We start from the raw sequence: 19,119 nt of genomic DNA on the forward strand, positions 1-19,119 counted from the left end.
GTCCTGCTGGTTATATTTGAGAGAACTCACACCTGCTAGATCTCCGCCAGCATTTACCGACGCTCCACTTTTAAGTGATTAATATTCAGTTTGCCAGAATATTGTTGGTTTTGGAGTTCTCTTTATGTATGCAGCACTTTTTCCAAAGAGTTTCCTCAAAAAAAAAAAAAAAAAAAAAAAAAAACAAAAACACTTTAAGCCACAATAACAGGGTACTGCTTGGCCCCAAAGCCTGAGTTCATGTAAGGAAAAGAGAAGGGAGCATGTGTCCTTGTGCTAACTGTAAACTTCAACTGGTGACCTGGGAGTGACCTGAGGCCTCCATTAGCCCAAACAGCAAGTGAGAAGCCACTGGGAACCAGTATTAGCTCCTCCCCGCTCCAGAAATCAAATGGGCTTGCTGTCAGCCAGTTCCGTAGCACACGTGGGCTCTGGCTGGGTGTCAGTCCTGTTGTGTTCAGGCGTAAAGGTGCTGGGCCAGTGCCTGTCATAATTGCTCCCATTGTTTGTCAGTTTCTAGACAATAGCTTTCTGTGCTCCTTGAAATCCTTCTTGGAGACCATAGAAATGGCTCAATGGTTAACAGCACTTGGTGCTCTTGCAAGAGACCAGAGCTCAGTTTCTAGCACCCATATCATAACTGCCTGTGAATACAGCTCCAGCGGGTATGATGCCCTCTACTGGTTTCCACGGGTAGCTGCTCAAATTCACAGAAGTGCAAGGAAAACACACACACACACACACACACAAATAAATAAATAAATAAATAAATAAATAAATAAATAAATAAATAAATAAATGCAAAATAAAATATTTTTAACAATAAGAAAAAAACAACCCTTTTAATCCATTGAGTAGCCAAACTGATACCAGGCACAGTTTCTAGGCCCTAAAAGATATTAGTGTGATACAAAGAGCCATTCTTTGTTACTAGCAGAGCGTTGTTTGGTTGGTTGGTTGGTTGGTTTTCCAAGACAGGGTTTCTCTATGTAGCACTGGCTGTCCTGGAACTCACTCTGTAGACCATGCTGGCCTCAAACTCAGAAATCCACCTGCCTCTGCCTCCCAAGTACTGGAACTAAAGGCGTGTGCCACCACTGCCTGGCTACTAGTGGAGTGTTATAGGAATATTTGCCATTGTATTTATATGTCAATTTCAGAGTAGAAGTAAACATTACACAACAAACACAGCAGCAGCAAACCCAAGGGGGCTGAAAGAGAGCTCAGACAGTAGGAATGCATGCTGTTCTTCCAGAGAACCAGAGTGCAGTTCCCAACAGGCACAGCCTCCTCTCAATCCAGCTGCAGGGGATCCAGTGCCCTTAGCCTCCATGGCACCTGCATTAGTGTACATACACCCCACACGGACACACGGACAGGACCCACACCTGCACAGACTTTAAAGTTAAATAAATAACACAGAGCTCAGGCAATAGCTTGGTCATTAAGTGCTTGCTGGAGAATCTGATTTTAAGGCCAAGAATCCATGTAAAAGGGGGGTGGGGCATGGTGAGAAAATTGTAATCCCTATATATTTGGAAGGTGGTGACAGGTGGATCCCTGTGCTCACTGGCCAGCAAGACTAGTCGACTTGGTGAGTTCCAGGCCAGTGAGAGCCCCTGTCTCAAAAAATAAAAGTAAAAAACAGGGTGGAAAGAGCTTGGAAAATGATATTCTAGGAATTGTCCTGTGGCATGTGCACGTGTGCACGCACGTGCACGCGCGCACGCGCGCACACACACACACACACACACACCAGCATGCACACACATAGGCACACACACACACACACATAGGCACACACACAGGCACACACACACACACACAAGCTCTATGACCCCTCTGCCCACAGGTGCCTTTCATTGTCGAGCCCATTGCAAGCCCGGGAGGAGCAAGGCCCCTCTGCTTGCCCACATCACATTCCTTTTCTGGGTCACTCATCATACCTGCCTCTGCTCCATGTGGCCTGGACTCCCCGTGGTGCTTCAGGAGACCTGCTTAGGGTCCTCTCTCAAGAAAATGGGCCAGACCTCCACCAAGAGCAGAACCTTCTGAAGACTGCCACACACTGAGTGCCTTGTGCTCAATAACTACGCCAGGAATTCTCCTCTGATCTGTGTGTGCGCGCGTGCGTGCGTGCATGAGTGCATGCGAGACACATGCGTATGAGTGTGTACACGTGTGGAACCAGAGGTAGATATTGTGTATCTGTTTCTACCATTCTCCACCCTGCTGCCTTGAAACAGGGTACCTCACTGAAACAAGCTCACCATTTTGCTGGGCTGGGCTGGCTTGCAAGTGAGCTTCTGGGACCCACCCATCTCTGTGTCCATCGGAGTGGGGGTCACAGGCATGTACAGCTACATACAAGTTTTTACGTGGGTGCTGGGGATTTGAACTCGTGCCCTCATGCTTGTACAACAAGCACTCCTTCATACAGTCCTTTCTTCGGCCCCTCTCTTGTGACCTCAACAACATCCCTCCAAGATAATCAGGCATCCTAGTCCTGTATTTACAAGGAAACAGAAGCTAAGACACTTTTGTGTTTTTTTTTTTCACTATGGCCATACAAGGGGGGAAGCTGAATTCTGTCCCCACATCCTGGCTTCTTTCTTCTAGCACATGAAGCCTCATTTCCTCTAGCCTTAAGAGCACAATCCCATTTGGGTGCTTAATTATTTCCTCTAGCAATTTTAGATCCCTTCATGGAGAGGATGTTGGGATGTCCGTGCTGGCGGGGAACACCCAGAGCCCACCCCAGCTCTAAGAGAGATTAGATCCTTATTGGCCAAAGCACACTAGAGCCTTCCTTTCAGCTACGGTGGTGATCAAGCCATGGGTGACCTAGGGACCAAGATGCTCTCCAGAGAAGCTCGGGAGAAAAGGAAAAAAAAAGTCTGTTCTCATCTAACTTATGGATGAAGACATATATAACATCAGGGGCAGGGGGTTGGCAGCCATCCTGTGTTTCTGAGGAGGCTAATCTCTACCACATGGAAGACAGTAGGGATAAGAGCGTAAACACACTAACCTTCTAGGTCATTTATAACCTACATCTTTCCTTTTCCATCCCTCCGTGAGACCAGCATCATTTACATTTTCCACAACTTGCAGCCAAAAGTGAGTTCATTAATATTTAATTTAATATCACCAAAAAGGTTTACAAGCATAATCTTTGTTACCCACACCCGTGTTCCCTAAAACAATAGTGAATATTAGCCTTCATCTTATGGAAGAGGTTCAAAGTGGGGAGGATAGTAAGACACGTAAGTGATGTTCCTAAGCAGTCACACTGCTTACTCTCCATGCAACTGCCTTAGGAGGCTGAGAGAGTATGTCTTGGAGCAGGAGTCACAGACAGGAGCGACCCACTCAGTGTGGGTGCTGGGACTCAAACGCAGATCCTCTGGAAGAGCAGCCAAGTACTCTTAACCACTGTTCCATCCCTCCAGCCTCATTTTTGTCATTTTTGCATTGAAAGCTCTTGTTAAAGATGACTGTTCTGTGCCCAAGTGCTGGGTGTCTTTTGTATTCTCACTATTGAAAGCCCATTTTCAGGTGTGCCTTCCCACCCGGTTAACACCACCATCTGTACCCCTTCCCACAGGTCATCATTGCCCTTTCGGAAAAACACCGTACACACATCCCCTACAGGAACTCCATGATGACCAACGTGCTCAGAGACAGTCTGGGAGGGAACTGCATGACCACCATGATTGCAACCCTGTCTTTGGAGAAGAGGAACATTGATGTATGTAGCTCTACTCCCCTGGACTCTTAGTCTGGGTTTCTGTCGCCCGGTGGTGAGGTGGAGTTGGGGGCCTGGGTGAGTCTGCATCTCTTGAATAGGGCTGACATATACCCTCAGAGGTAAATCCACTACCATGGGGCTCACAGCTTTGGCGTCTTAGCTGGTGTCATAATTAACCCATGTGAGAACCAGCCTTGGGTGAGTGGCTTGAAGAAGCCATGTGTACCAACTTCAGAATCCCTGATGGTAGAAATAAGAGAAGAAAGCCTTCAACTGCTCTTGCTCAGCCTTGCCTGACCGATGAGAGCTGGGTAGCTCGGAGCTCTCCTGAGATCTGATCCTAGACTCTATCGGATGTTAGCACCCAGGATGCTGCCGAAGGACTTCCCTGGCTTAACATTTTGGGTATAGACATTCCCCCAAATAGGAAAACAAAGCAGAAGGGTATATCCTGTGACAGCACCAAGCATTCATGGACAATGCAGTGAAACCCTCTCTTTGGTTCATTACAAATATCTACCTTATGGTCTTTCATGCTTGTGGATCAAGGTCCCTATATGGTTAGGACTTTCATGCCTCTTGGGATTCCAGGATTGCCTATAGTTTGGGCATTTGTCATTTCCCTAAGCCAACCCCATTTTCAAGAAAGATAGAAAATAGTAGGCCAACCCTCCCCCATTTTGAGGTACCCTCACTGTGTGCGGTTCCAGACATCTCACTCTTCAGGTAACTTTTCCTGATAATGTAGGTTACGTTTTATCCGGAGAGAAAGGCCTTTCTGTACCATCACATTTCTAAAAGCTTTTTGTGGTTTTCTTGTTTTCTTTAGGAGTCTATCTCCACCTGCAGATTTGCTCAGCGAGTGGCCCTAATTAAAAACGAAGCCATTCTCAATGAAGAGATTGATCCCAGACTGGTAAGCAAATGCTTGGTTTTTGCGACAGGGACTTAGGTCACTCCAGCTGGCCTTAAACTTCATTTGCAAGTGTGGATGACCTCAAACTTCTGATCCTCCTGCAATCTGGTTGCTGGAACTGCAGGCATGCCCTGCTGAAGCTGATCTGTGCTAAGATAGAACCCAGGGCTCTGAGCATGCCGGGCAAGCATTTTTTACACACTGAGCTGCATCCCCAGCTCCAATACCAACCTTAAATTCTTAATCAGGCTTAAATAAACATATATACTTAACATAGATATATATAACGAGCTGGAGCTGGTTGTGAGGCAAGGCTCTGTACTAACCCATGTCCCAGGTATTGGTATGCATCTGTTGAAGTGATTCTTGGCAACCTTATGAAGAGATGTTCTGGCTGTCTCCATGGTGCACAAAATTGAGTCACAGGGTGTGAAATAAGTTGCTCCTAGTCCTAGTGAGAGCAAGTAGCAGAGCCCAGATAGCCAGGTTCAAGAACATCTGCTTCATGACACAGTGTGGCTAGTCTTGAAGACACACCCAGTAGGTTGGTGAGCAATGGCTAAATATTACATTGGGAAAATACATGTATATTTATATTCAGATGTTAGCCTTTCGCAAAACATCAGTTTTCCTTTTAGACGGAGTATCAAGTCATCTTTCACACACCTCAGAAAGAGAGAGAGAGAGAGAGAGAGAGAGAGAGAGAGAGAGAGAGAGAGAGACTAAGTAGAAATATTTGGTACCAGCATCTTGTTCACTCTACAGTTTCCTAAAGGTTAACTATAGTTTGATTCCTGGAAAAATTATTCATTTCCTTGGCTTTATAAAAATAATTCCTGCTTTATCAAAGTGAATTTTTATGCAAGGAAATCACAGATACATAATTCAGTTTCTCACCCTGAATATAATTTTCTTCCTTTGTGTTTTGTAAGTTCTCCACAAGGGGAAGGCAGCCCTGGGTCAGCTCAGGCTGGCATCCAAACTCTGATTAATATCTCTGATTCATCAGCTTCCATGATTAAGGTTGTATATGTTTGAGTCACTCAGTTCTTCTCATTCCTCTAGAAAATAAGCTCATGGGGCCTTGCACTATGAAGAGTCTAAAACTGTGAAATCTCACCAACTTCATTTTCAAATTTCTCAGAAACGAAATATGATCACTGATCACTGCCGTGTTCTGAATTCCTGCTTCTCGATTATCTGCCCCGTCCCTTATCATTGTTCCAATGAAGGACAGAGGCAAAGGAAGGAAAAGGAGTTGTTGGGCTTTCTGGGTTGCCCTGCTAGCCTTAGGGAGCTTTGTCTTCCCTGATGGAGCACTCAGTTGGTGAAGCAAAAGCTCCCCTGCACACACCTTGGTCAGACCTCAGCATAGCACTGAATCCTGGGCAAGGGATCAGAACACAAAATCAGAGTTGAGAGGAATTGCACTCTCAGGAGATGCCTGCTGTCCCTGCCCCTCCTACATCCCAAGGTCATCACTGGGCTTCCCCAGTCCCGCCTGCATCCCTAGAGAATCACTGTGGCTCTACCTGTCCCCTCTGCATCCCTAGAGATCCACCTTGGCTGGACCTGTCCCCTGCTCATCCCAAGAGCATTGCTGTGCAGAATGAAAACAGTCCTATTATCTGGAAGACAAAAATTAGTGACTAATTTATGGAAAACAAACATATAAGACATTGGAGGCATTTCTTTGCTTTCTTTACACTGTGCTGGAGAGACTCCTCTTTGAAGGACCTGAAGGAAGAGGGCACCACTGTGTGTTTGATGTTGGTCTGTGAGAGATTGAAAGCAAAGAGAGATCAGGAGCAAAAAGCTAATAGCTGATAATTGAAGCAATTGCTGCGTTTCTTCCTACTGTTGACTGACATGGCAACTGCCAAGTGTGGCTTGCTAGTCTCTGTATAATGGCACCTAAAGCCACACACTGGTGTTTGTCATTTTAAAGTGTGAAGCTTGCATGAAATACAAGGGACAATCAAAAAATTGTCCTAGGCGACAGGAGAAATGGCTAAGCAGTTAAGACCATTCATTGATATTGCAAAAAATCCAAGTTCAGTTTCTAGCACTCATGTCAGGTGACTCACAACTGTGGGGTGGGGGTGGGGGTAACTATAGTGACAGAAACAGATGCCCCAGGTATCTTCCAGCATAGCCACCTGCACTCACCTGCACCTGCTCTCACCTACACCTGCCCTCACCTGCATCTGCACTCACCTGCATCTGCCCTCACCTGCATCTGCCCTCACCTGCACCTGCCCTCACCTGCATCTGCACTCACCTGCACCTGCACTCACCTGCACCTGCCCTCACCTGCACCTGCCCTCACCTGCACCTGCCCTCATCTGCACCTGCTCTCACCTGCGCCTGCACTCACCTGCACTCGCCTACACCTGCACTTGCCTGCAACTGCTCTCACCTGCACTCACCTGCACCTGCTCTCACCTGCACCTGCTCTCACCTGCACCTGCCCAAACCTGCACACGCATACAGACACAATTTCGAAAATAATAAAATTAATCTTTTAAAAACAAGTGTTCTAAACACCGCCCAAGATACAACCTGGTTGGGATTTCCTGTGTCTTACTCTCAGATGTTAATGGCAAATGTGGTACCAAGACTGCATGATCAGAACCACCAAACACTGTCACTTCAGGGTGACATGGTTATGAAAGGAACATGAGCTGGGCAGATTATGAGATGACTGAACATGGGCCAGGATCTCCCCAGATGCCTCTAAGTCTACAGGCAACCTGTGGCAGGCATGGCTCCGGTAACCTCAATCCGCGATTCAACAAAATACAAAAACAATCCGATAGTCATTTTGACTTGAAATGCCTTAGAAAATACACAACCAGGGGATAGCTGGTTTGGTAATGTGCTCACTCTGCAAGCACAAGGACCTGAGTTTGTTTCCCCAGAACCCACATAAAGAAAGCTGCAATGATGACAGACACTGTAATGCCTGTGGTGGGGGCAGAGATAGGGTGATCCCTAGGGCATGTGTACCACACATCCATCCACAGGCACAGGGATGTAAAAGCTATAGCATTAGTATCAATTTAGGAGACAAAGTAAAATGAACCAGTCAGGTCTTATCCAAGGAGTTCTAGTCTATTTGGCTTGGAGGTTTCTGACAGTGTTTTTTTGACAGGAAGCCAGCAAGTAAAACCTATGACACTGTGCATATAAACAAAACTCCTGGAGCACATGTCCAAAATACTGTTGCAATTTGGAGGGACTGTTGGTCCTATTGATGCAGACAAGATTGCCTGAAGCTCGCCTGTGTGGAGTGCTGTGAGCATCTTCAGAACATGTTACCACAGGGTGAGAGCAACAGAGGCTGCAGCTGTCCTTTAGCCTGGACAAACAAGGGATGGAGGTCAGGATCTCAGGGGCATTGCACCAGAGATATCTGCTTCCCTCCTTAACATAAAACCAGCGAAGAGGGAAGAATAAATCTATTCCTGGACATGGAGGCAGCAGGGCAGCTGTCTGCGATATCCCACACTATGGTAGGACAGATGGTACTGTCTTCAAAATATTTATTATCTTTAAGTGTGTGTGTGTGTGTGTGTGTACAAGAGTACAGGTGTTCTCGAGAAGCCAGAACAAGGCGTCAGATCTCTTGGAACTGGGATTATAGGCAATTGGGAACCACCTACGTGGATTCTGGGAATCGAACTCAGGTCCTCTGAAAGAGTGATGCTCACACTTAATTTCTGAGCCAGCTCTCCAGCCCCACAACTAGTATTTCCTTGAGAATTTGAAAGCCTTACCCTTCCCTCACATAGGTTTGAACTTCACATGTACAAAACCCTCTTGGTTTTGTACAGCAAACCCAAGGTTGTCTGTTTGTTGTTAAGTTCTATTTGAGACAAAGTCTCACTCTACAGCCCTGGCCGCCCTGGAACTCACTCTGTAGATCAGGTTGGCCTCGAAGTCAAAGACATTCTGCCCCACCACCCCCCATCCTCCACCTCCTGAGAAGCAATCTCCAAGTAAAGAAGTGAGAGAATTACTTATTAAAAAGGGACAGGGGAGGTACAGAGGGAGAAGATCTAATATTTGCCTGGTTAGCTCGTTTTGTGGACCCAGTTTTCAAAGACAGGTACAAAAAGACTTTTTCCACCTTTTAACTAATGCCTGAGGTGCTGTGATGGGTAGTGTTATGTCAACTTGGCATGTGCTAAAGTCATCTAAGAGGTGGGAACCTCTGTGAGATCAGGTGGTCTACAGTGAGGTCTATGAGGCATTTTATTAATTAGTGATTAACTGGGAGAGAGATGCAGTCCACTGTAGGTCTGGTGGTCCTGGGTTCTATAGGAAAGCAGGCTGAGCAAGCCATAAGGAGCAAGGCAGTAAGCATCACCCCTCCATGGCCTCTGCCTCCAGGTTCTTGCCCTGTTTGAGTTACTGTCCTTATTGCTTTTTGATAATGTCATATGGCACTGTGAGTGAAATAAACTCTTTCCTTCACAAGTTCTTTGGGCCACGGTGTTTTATCACAGCAATACTACCTCTAATAGGACATGTGTGTTTAGATCACATCGTGAAAGGGGCAGGGGACTTGTGGGTACTCTAAGTAGAAGGGGGAAATTATATTTCATAATTGTTGTCTTCTATTCTATTGGAAAGAAACTTTATAAATGGATTATGGATAACTTTTTTTTTTTTACCACTTTTTGACAAATACTTCTTTGTAGACAATAACATGATCTACAAGTATGGACAGGCGCTTTTCTTCTTTTCAGTGGCTCATTGGTCTAGCCAAGATGACCAAGTAGGGTTTTGAAGACATTCTTGTCTTACTTTTTCTACTGCTCATCCAAAAAATAAAGATTTGCTACAGCCTTTTGATTGACACTCGTCTGTCTTATAGATGTTCACCTACCTAAAGCTTGAGTGAGTCGTTTCAAAATATAGATGAATTCTTGATATTATAAAATACTATATTTAGAAAAAGATTTGGTGTGTGTGTGTGTGTGTGTGTGTGTGTGTGTGTGTGTGTGCATATGAGTCCAGTATCCAGAGAGTCTGGAAGAGGGTGTGGATACCCTAGAGTTGTAGGCACACACAGCTGGCCTATCATAGGTGCATATGTACTGGGAACCAAACTCAGGTCCTCCACAAGAGTGCATGCTCTTTACCACTGAATTGACAGCCTCATGGTTTTCAAATACTTTTTACTGAAACTAGTGATAAGATGACTCACTATTTCTCTTTAATAAACTGTGCATGTGATGAGTTTTCTCAATCCCTTTTGTCAGTCTTTATTATATACTATTTCAAGTATACAAAAAAGTGCAAAGGAAGACCCTGGGCCCACCACATTCCTTAAGTGCATACCATGCTTCTTTATCTCAAAAAATGAGGCACATCCAACCTATTAGAGCTATCACCTATACAGCCATACAGCCTCCCCCTTTTAATTCAATGCCCATGATGTGTGTGTGTGTGTGTGTGTAAATGTATGTATGTGTGTGTATGTATGTATCTGTGTGTATATACACACATAAAACTAATGTATGTGTATGCACATATTCATATACATCACTAATATGTATGCATATATATTCTATTAATGATCTCCTTGTCCTTAGCTTCCTGATGTAAGTCCATCTGTGTCACAATTCTAAATACCCTGTGAACTTGGTAAAAGAAACATTGGTATCCACCTTTGCTAGTCCTTGAAAATTGAAGCTACCAAAACTAACCAACCAATTAGCCAACTAAGTAAATATCAACTCTCCTCCATTCCTGTCATGCCTTCCCCTTTACAGTGCCACAGTCCACTAATGTGTGTACCTGTGTGCACCTGTGTGTGTTCATATGTGTACTCATGTGTACATGTGTGTGTGTATACACTCATGCATGCCTTCACAGCGGCCCAACAAGGACATGTGCTGTCCTATCATTTTCTGCTTTATGCCACTGAGATAGAGTTCCCCATTACCCTGCCATGGACTGGGGGCCAGCAAGCCTCAGCAATTGCTCAGTTCTAGTGTAGCAGGCATCCATGGCCATGACAAGAGTTCTGAGTGTGTCACGAGACACATGGAACTCGGGTCCTCATGTTGGTGCAGAAAGCACTCCAACACACACACACACACACACACACACACACACACACACACACACACACCTTTTTTGTGGAGGCATAGTCTCTGTGGCCTGGAGTTCATTAAGCAGCTCTCTGGCCACCAAACTCCAGGATCCACTCCCGAGCAGTAAGGCTACAGACACACACCACTACATCTAACTTTTTTTCTTCCTGGTTTCTGGGGATCACTCATGCATGCCCATGTGCAAAGGCAGATGCCTTAATGACTGAGCCCTCTCCTCAGCCCTAACACATTTTGATATATCCTGCTGGAATATTATATGCCTTTGAAAATTCATGATGAAGAAAGGCATACACCAATATAAGTGAGCTCAAATCATGTGTGAGAGAGAGAAAAAAAAACAAGGTGCAATTACATGCAGAAATAGGACATTCACATAGTTTAAGGCATGCAAAGGGATAGTATACATTATTTAAGGAAGCATGCATATAGAGTGAATGTATCACAGTGTACGGCAATTATTTTGATATATTTTGATAATTTTGAACTGCATTCTAGATACTCCAGGAAAGAAAAAAGAGGAAAAGAGAGCAAGGTCGCAAGTTGCATCTATAATGTTTTGTTTGTTAAAAAAAAAAAAAACTAGCTCTAGAGTTATTTGGACACAGTGTTAAGGTTGGAGTCAACAATGCCTTTTAGACTGTTCTCTATCCAGTTTTGTATCCTGACATAGTTAATGGTTTTAGTTAATTAATTGCCCATTAGTTAACACCCTTAGCATACTCGTAGCATTCAGAGGACAAGTTGTGGGAGTCACTTCTCTTCTCCAACTATATGGGTCCCAAGGATTGAACTCGCATTGTCCCCTAACCATTGAGTCATCTTGCACACCCAGTGGCTCACAACTCCCAGAGCTGCCTGCATGCTGCCACTGAGGTCTCACAGAGTCCAGACGTGTACATGCGCTTACACACTTTTCCCTTCACAGATGATTGTCCGCCTGCAAAAGGAGATTGAAGACCTGAGGGCAGAGTTGGCCATGGCCACAGGGGAGCAGAGGACAGAGGCCCTCACGGAAGCAGAGCTCCTTCAGTAAGCCCAGACAGTCTTTTCTCCTCTCTGGTCTTGCCTAACTTAACTGTGTTGAGTCCTGTGTCCACCTCAGAGCATAGCTGGTATCCTGGGAAGGTCAGACACTGCACCTAGGTGCCAGTGTAGAGAGATGATTCTCCATGGGAAGAGGGGCAAGGCTGGCAGCAACTCCACTGCCTGGTCCTTTAGGAAGTAAAGACAGAACCCCATGCAGCTGGGAATGCCCGCCCCAGGCCAGCTGCTGAGAATGGGCTGCAGGCTGGCCACACCATTTCTCATTCCATCTCCTCTGTGCTTCTAGATGGTTTGGGAAACATCTCTTGTCTTAAGCTGTACCATGCATGCTTCAGCCACCAGCCTCTGCCATCTCTTCTTTTATACATGGCCCATTTATTATAGTTCAGAAACTCACATTGGCACACAAGTCTGCTCTCGAGGCTTTGTAAGAGCCTGGTGTTTTCATGCCCATGAGATACGTAGCCTTGTGGTACATCATTGTTCACTCTCTGTGACCGTGAGCTGGACAGATGGGCTCTGCTTCTGCGCAGTTTATTAAGGGTTTCTGTGATGCAGGTGAACAAGGCTTAGGAGGCAGTGTCGGACTCCATTTTCCAATGAATAGTAGAGCTGAGCTGGGGATGTGCCTAAGGCAGAGGAGAGCTTGTCTAGCGTGCATGGAAGCCTGGGTTCCTCCCCCTCTGCACAGACTGAGCATGGAGGTACACATCTGTAATGTCTACACTGGGATGTGGAGGCAGGAGGCTCAGGAGACAAGACCATCCTTGGCTATAGTGAATTCACAGTCAGCCTCGGGATTTGCGAGGCCATGTCTTTATTTTATCATATATTTTATTAAAAATCAACTTTATATACTATATTCTTGTCACAGATTCCGCTCATCTCTTCAAGACCCTCCCGACCTCCACACCCACCCAAATCTGCCCCCCCTTTTCCCCTTCTCATTAAGAAACAGGTTCCTGTTCTGGTTTGGTTTATTTCATTACTATGTTCTCAGAGACGATGTCTTTAAACAAACAAACAAAACAGGAGTTCATAAGATATTTGTAAAGACATAGTGCCATATCACCCAACTCTATCTCAAAAGAGCAATGGTGAATAAAGAGGAAAGGGTCTCTTTAAAGTGCTCCACGTACTGCGGCTGGAGAGATGGCTCAGCAGTTACAGATGCTTGCTGCCAAGGCTTATGACCTGAAGACTTGAACTCTCAGGGTGGAAGAGAGAATGACAGAGAATGACTCTTGCAAGTTGTTCTTTGACTTCCACCTTATCACTGTGACACACACACACACACACACACACATACACACACACATACACATACACACACACACTCATATACATGCATATGTGCACACATATGCATACACACACATACACGGGCACACATACACACACTCAAATACATACACACACATACACATGGACATTCACCCAAACACACACACACACACACACACACACACACACACACACACACACACACCGGTAATAACAGTAATAGTAATAAGCATTTTAAACGAACAGTTTCCCACAAGCTGACACACAGTCATGGTGTAGAAAACATTTAGAAAACCTTAAAAATATAGAAATGATCTAGAAGTTACCGGGGGAAACAAAAGCCAAAGGTCTGATTTGGAACAAATCTTCACCAGCAACTCTGGAAATAGGAACTAGTAGCAATCTGTAAGAACGAAAAAGTCACTTGCAATGTATTTTTAGATGTAGCAAAGTTAATAGTAAGAGTAAAGATGAAATAAAGGCATTTTGCAGAAGTGCAGCCTGGCTCCTTCCTTCCAGAGTGACCACAGCCTGTGCACCAGTGAAAGGAACAGCGCAGTCAAGGGTTAGAAGCAATAAGGATGTGCAAGTGTGTTTACAGCTTATCTGTGAAACCCAGCGTCGTATAATATTTATATCACGCCATTTGGTAACTCTCCATTTCTCCCATATATGAATCTGCCAGTTTGAAAATCATCAAAGGGCTGGCGAAATGGCTCAGTTAAGAGTTCTTCTATTCTACTTAGAAGACTTGAGTTCAGATCCCAGCCCCCACATCAGGGCAGCTCACAAATGGCCGTGGCTCCAGCTCCAAGGTATCTGATGTCCTCTGCTGGCCTCTGTGGAGTTTGTACGGAACATGTGCATAAACACACACACACACACACACACACACACACACACACACACACACACCACATAAAAGATTTTAAAAGCCTGAAAATCATAATCAGATAGTCATTGCCAGAAGTTTGAGAGATTGAAGAGAAATGAAATTTTGACAATAAATTAAAATACCAAAGGGCCTTCAGATCTTAGGTTGGTTTCTGCCAAACCAACAATGTCAGATATGCAAATGTCAACCTGCATGGGCCCAGCAGAGAGGGTCTGTCTACAGGGCTGGCAGTCTTTTCTGTCTGTAACTAGTTCTTTCATTTACCTAACATTTGTTATCTCAGGGATCACAAACGTGCCACCATGGGCTCCAAAAGCAAGGCGAAGGTAAACAAAGCCCCAAGCTTGCTCTCAAGGGGCCCACAACTCAGGGGTGCTGACAGACATGAACCCAAGGAACCATGACACAGTGTTTAAGTCCCATGAGAAAACATAAACAGGACACAGTGAGAACACGGAGTTAGCAACGGTCGCTCATGCGCTCAGGAGTCTCACAGAACTAGGTCAAGTGCTACTGAGTCATGTAAACTTGGGCAGTTCTCAGGGGATGGCCGCTGTGCACCAGGCAGAGTGTCTCCTTGGTGATCTCTGAGCCGAGGCTGAGAACACCATGGCCACAGCCCCTATCTTCCAGCCCGATCTACCTTCCAAGCAAAGCCCCAGAATCCTCCAGTGTATCCGGTACTTATCCACACCAACAGTAAGAATGACTCTGAAAGGGACTTTGTCTTTCTTGTTTTGTGGCATTGTGTTTCCCATAGTTAACCAGAGTGAATATTGCACTACTTAGGTTTTTTTTTGTTGGGTTTTTTTTGTTGTTTTTTGGTTTTTGTTTTTTTGTTTTTTTGTTTTTTTTTTTTGAGACAGGGTTTCTTTGTGTAGCCCTGGCTGTCCTAGAACTCACTTTGTAGACCAGGCTGGCCTTGAACTCAGAAATCTGCCTGCCTCTGCCTCCCGAGTGCTGGGATTAAAGGCATGCGCCATCACGCCCAGCTTACAGCTTAGATTTTAACCAATTAAGAGTCCTTCCTTGCCTTAAACGTCGATTCATGAATTATAATTTGCCTGGAGTACAGCCCTGGTATTTGACACCATCAGCCTGGCTCTATTGTCATTCAGGCCCCTGGATATTTACTCAGAAATGGAAATATGCCTTGGTTCCCTGCCAGCACCCACTCACTCTAAATGGAGGGGGTATAGGAGACAAGAAGGGTCCCATAGCTTATCGGGAATCCCCCAGCTCTTGTCCAATCTGCCTCTCTGTCCTTCGGCTCCTCAGACACATAGTGACTGGCACGACTTCCTCTCAGAAATCTCTGAAAGATGTCAGCAGATACTGCCCAGATCTGGTCATCTCTGCAGTGTCACTGGGCACGTAGGAGAGCTCTGCTCACATCCAGCCCCGGGGACGTTTTTGAACCACTGCCCAGCATTTCCTTAGTTAATGTAAATATTTGTTGCATTGACTCCAATGCTTTGATTGAAGAGGGTTTTAAGCATTGGCCTCCAGTTGTTGTGATATTTTTAGTTTACATCATTTTTTTTTTTGGGGGGGGGGTCCTTGCTAAATTTGAAAGGAGACAGCTGGATGAAGGCTGTATTGCCAAGTCATTGTTTAGACAGAGCTTCTTGGGTGAAGATTTGATTGTGATGTAGCTGCTGAACACATATCTTTGGTAGGAGTCTGAGCTGGAGATCTTTGGCTCTGCTGGAAGTGTCATATCCTGATCCAAATCTGAGTTATTTTGAGCAGTATTTTACTCTTGGAATGAAATCAAATTGGATCTGACTGGCTCAAGATTGCCCAAAATGTTTGGGTACCTCCCAATGTCTGGATCTTTCCCTAGCCAAAAAAAAAAAAAAAGATTTATGGAGATCACAGATCAGTTAATATTTATGGAGAACATTTTAGATGTTAATCATTTTAATGGGTAAATCAAGGGGCCAGTAGTACAAGATACAATGGATATTTGGGGGAATACAAGTTCACTGGGGAAATGTTACACTCAGATGCACACATATGTATGCATACATACACATGGGCATAGTATGTTTGCAACAGAAAACAAGCTAATCATTGAATGAATCAATGTTCACTAAGACTTTTAAAATTAGTTTTATGTGTATTTATTGGGGATGGTACATTCCGTGTGCATATTGTGGCCAGAGGGCAATTTGTGGGAATCATTCTCTTTTTCCACCATGTGGTCCTAGAGACTTAGAACTTACCATTACTGGTGCCCTGGTATTTGCCACCATCTGCCTGGCTTTTGTCTTTCAGTCCTCTTGATATTTACTCAGAAATGGGAGTTCACTTCAGTTCTCCGATAGTGCTCACACTCTCCAATTGGAGCGGGGGGGGGGGGGATCATGTTGCAGGAGACAAAAGGAGTCTGTAGCTTAGCTGGAATACAGAAGCTCTTGTCCAACCTGCTTTTCTGTCCTTCACCACTTAGCCAAAGATCGACCTTGAACTTAGGATCCTCCTTCCTCTGCTCTCCACATTCTGGGATTATCAACAGGCACCACCAACCTCAAATAAAAAAATTTATTTTCCATTCCTCTTTCATTTGGCACTTTTAGGTGGGTGCTAGGAATCAAACTCAGGAAAGAGACAAATATATCCACTACCCAATGTGTAGAGACTGCAAATAACAAAAGCAAGGAAAAATATGAATAAGAGTTGCCATTTCAGTAGGGTTCCTGAAAAGAATTCACATGGTGGGCTTATATTCTTTTAGGACCTCTCTTCTATAGCAAAGGGCAGTTTCAACTGACACTAGAAACAGAAGACTGTCTTGATGAGATTTGGAGAGAGAAAGAGAGAGAGGCAGGCAGTAGTGATGACAGTGAGTGGAGAGAGGACCCACCAAAGAGACCTTGAGAAGGAGGAGTCAGGAGAAGAAGCTGCTGAAAGTGACAAATCACAAGGATACCCAAGGACAGATGGAAAAAGAAGTTCTCTCTGCATGGTGGTACCTACTGATAACCCCTTGATGGTTTGGAGCATGTACGGCTCTTCCAGTACGACTCAGGCACATACAAACATAAAATAAAAATAGATATAAATATTTTTAAAGATGTCGATAAAGTATCAAGTGTACTGGCTAGTTTCAGTATTGTGTCAACTTGACACAAGCTAAGATTCATCAGGAAAAAGGTAGCCTCGGTTGAGAAAATGAGATCCAGCCTTAGGTCATTTTTTTTTTTTAATTAGTGATTAATTGAGGAGGACCCAGCCCATTGTGGATGGTACCATCCCAGGGCTAGTGGTCCTGGGTTCTATAAGAAAGCAGGCTGAACAAGCCTCTGCATCAGCTCCTGCCTCCAGGTTTCTGCCCCATTTGAATTCCTGACCTGACTTCCTTCAATGATGAACAGTGCTGTGGCAGTGTAAGCCAAATAAACCCCTTCCTCCACAAATTGCTTTTTGGTCATGGTGTGTCATCACAGCCATTGAAACCCTAAGTTAACAAGACATGTGATATATTTGCTTGGATAAAACTGACAAAGACACAGATTTCCAAAGTTCACTAGACAGGAATAGAATCCCTCTGTAGTCCCAAGTCTGTAGAAGAAGCTAAAACTGTAGTAAAAAACCTCTCCAATGAAGAAACTGCAGGCAGAGAACACTCTAGAACACTGGAGAAATAAGCAATGGTGGCCCCACAGAAGCTTCACACGCAGCAGTACAGTAAGACTCCCCCAGGGATGGCTGCTCTGAATCGAGAGTAGACACATACACAAGGAAAGAAACGCAGCCCAGCATCCCCCATGAGTAAAAACCTTAACACCCAAGCCCCACCCAGCAAGGCAGTTTGAAAGGCCAGTGTGTAGGCCTCACGGCAGACATGCAAGATGCACATGTCAGTGTGTGTGAAATCTACCATGATGGGAAACTAGTTAAGACAAAATATTTGATCAGTCCAAAACATGGAGACAAAGACTTTGATAAAATTCTCTCTTATTCATGGTCAAAACTTAGCAAAATGGGGATAGAAGGAAGCCTCCAAAAATTTGTAAAAACTGTCTACCATCTATGTGCCTGTCTTAGTTAGGGTTTACTTCTGTGAACAGGCACCATGACCAAGGCAACTCTTGTAAGGACAACATTTCATTGTGTCTGGCTTACAGGTTCAGAGGTTCAGTCCATCATCATCAAGGTGCGAGCAGGGCAGCATCCAGGCAGGCACAGTGCAGAAGGAGCTGAGAGTTCTGCATCTTCATCTGAAGGTTGCTAGCAGAGTACTGACTTCAGGCAGATAGGATGAGGGTCTTAAAGCCCACACCCACCCGCAGTGACACACTCTATCAAGACCACATCCTCCACCAGTGCCACTCCTTGGGCTAAGCATATACACACCATCACAGAGTCCATGTGTCTGTCTGTCTGTCATTCATCATCTATCATCTATTCATCTATGTGTTTATCTTCTATATGTCTTTCACCTTTGTACCTATGTGTCTATTATAAACCTATCTGCCTATCATCTATCCCTGTATCTGTCTCTAACGTTTGCACGTATGTATGTATGTATGTATGTATGTATGTATGTATGTATGTATGTATGTATTATGTATCTGTTATCTACCTGTAATCCAAACCTCATCTGAGTATTTATATATGTAGCTGTCTAAAATCTATCTATATATCTACCTATGTAGCTGTCGTCTGCCTATCTGCCTATCAGCCGTCCCTCTATCACTAAGAGAATAAGAATAAGGGAAAGAAAGCATTCTTTCTCCTTAAAGCTAGAAACAAAAGTAAAAATGTTTCTCCTCACTACTAACATTCAACAAACACTACACTGAAATCTCTACTCAGCATATTATGCTAAGGAAAATAAATAAAGCACACAAATATTTGGAAAGGAAGTAATAAAGCTGTCATTATACACAGATAACATTATTTCTAAGTAGAAAACATCAGACAACCTGCAAAAACTTACTAGAAATATTAAAAGGAGTTTATCAAGGATTCAGAACACAAGGTTATGGAAAATTAGACAGCCACCTTTGACAGTAACATTAAAACTGAAAATGATAAATTTAATCACATATGCCTAACATCTGTATTATTAAAACTATTAAACACCAGAGGG

General features: G+C 44.3%; 1 protein-coding gene across 1 annotated transcript in view; it reads left to right on the top strand.

Annotated features, from left to right (window-relative positions):
• Kif6 (kinesin family member 6) overlaps positions 1-19,119 on the top strand; it is a 286,100-nt gene that overhangs the window by 94,938 nt on the left and 172,043 nt on the right. Inside the window, exons 8-10 of the mRNA XM_021218471.1 lie at positions 3,608-3,751; positions 4,581-4,667; positions 11,721-11,824. Of these exons, the coding sequence (XP_021074130.1) occupies positions 3,608-3,751; positions 4,581-4,667; positions 11,721-11,824 (335 nt within the window). The remainder of the gene's footprint in view (positions 1-3,607; positions 3,752-4,580; positions 4,668-11,720; positions 11,825-19,119) is intronic.

The sequence above is a fragment of the Mus pahari genome, chromosome 18 (genome assembly GCF_900095145.1).
Source record: "Mus pahari chromosome 18, PAHARI_EIJ_v1.1, whole genome shotgun sequence".
In the NCBI taxonomy this organism is placed as follows: Eukaryota; Metazoa; Chordata; class Mammalia; order Rodentia; family Muridae; genus Mus; species Mus pahari.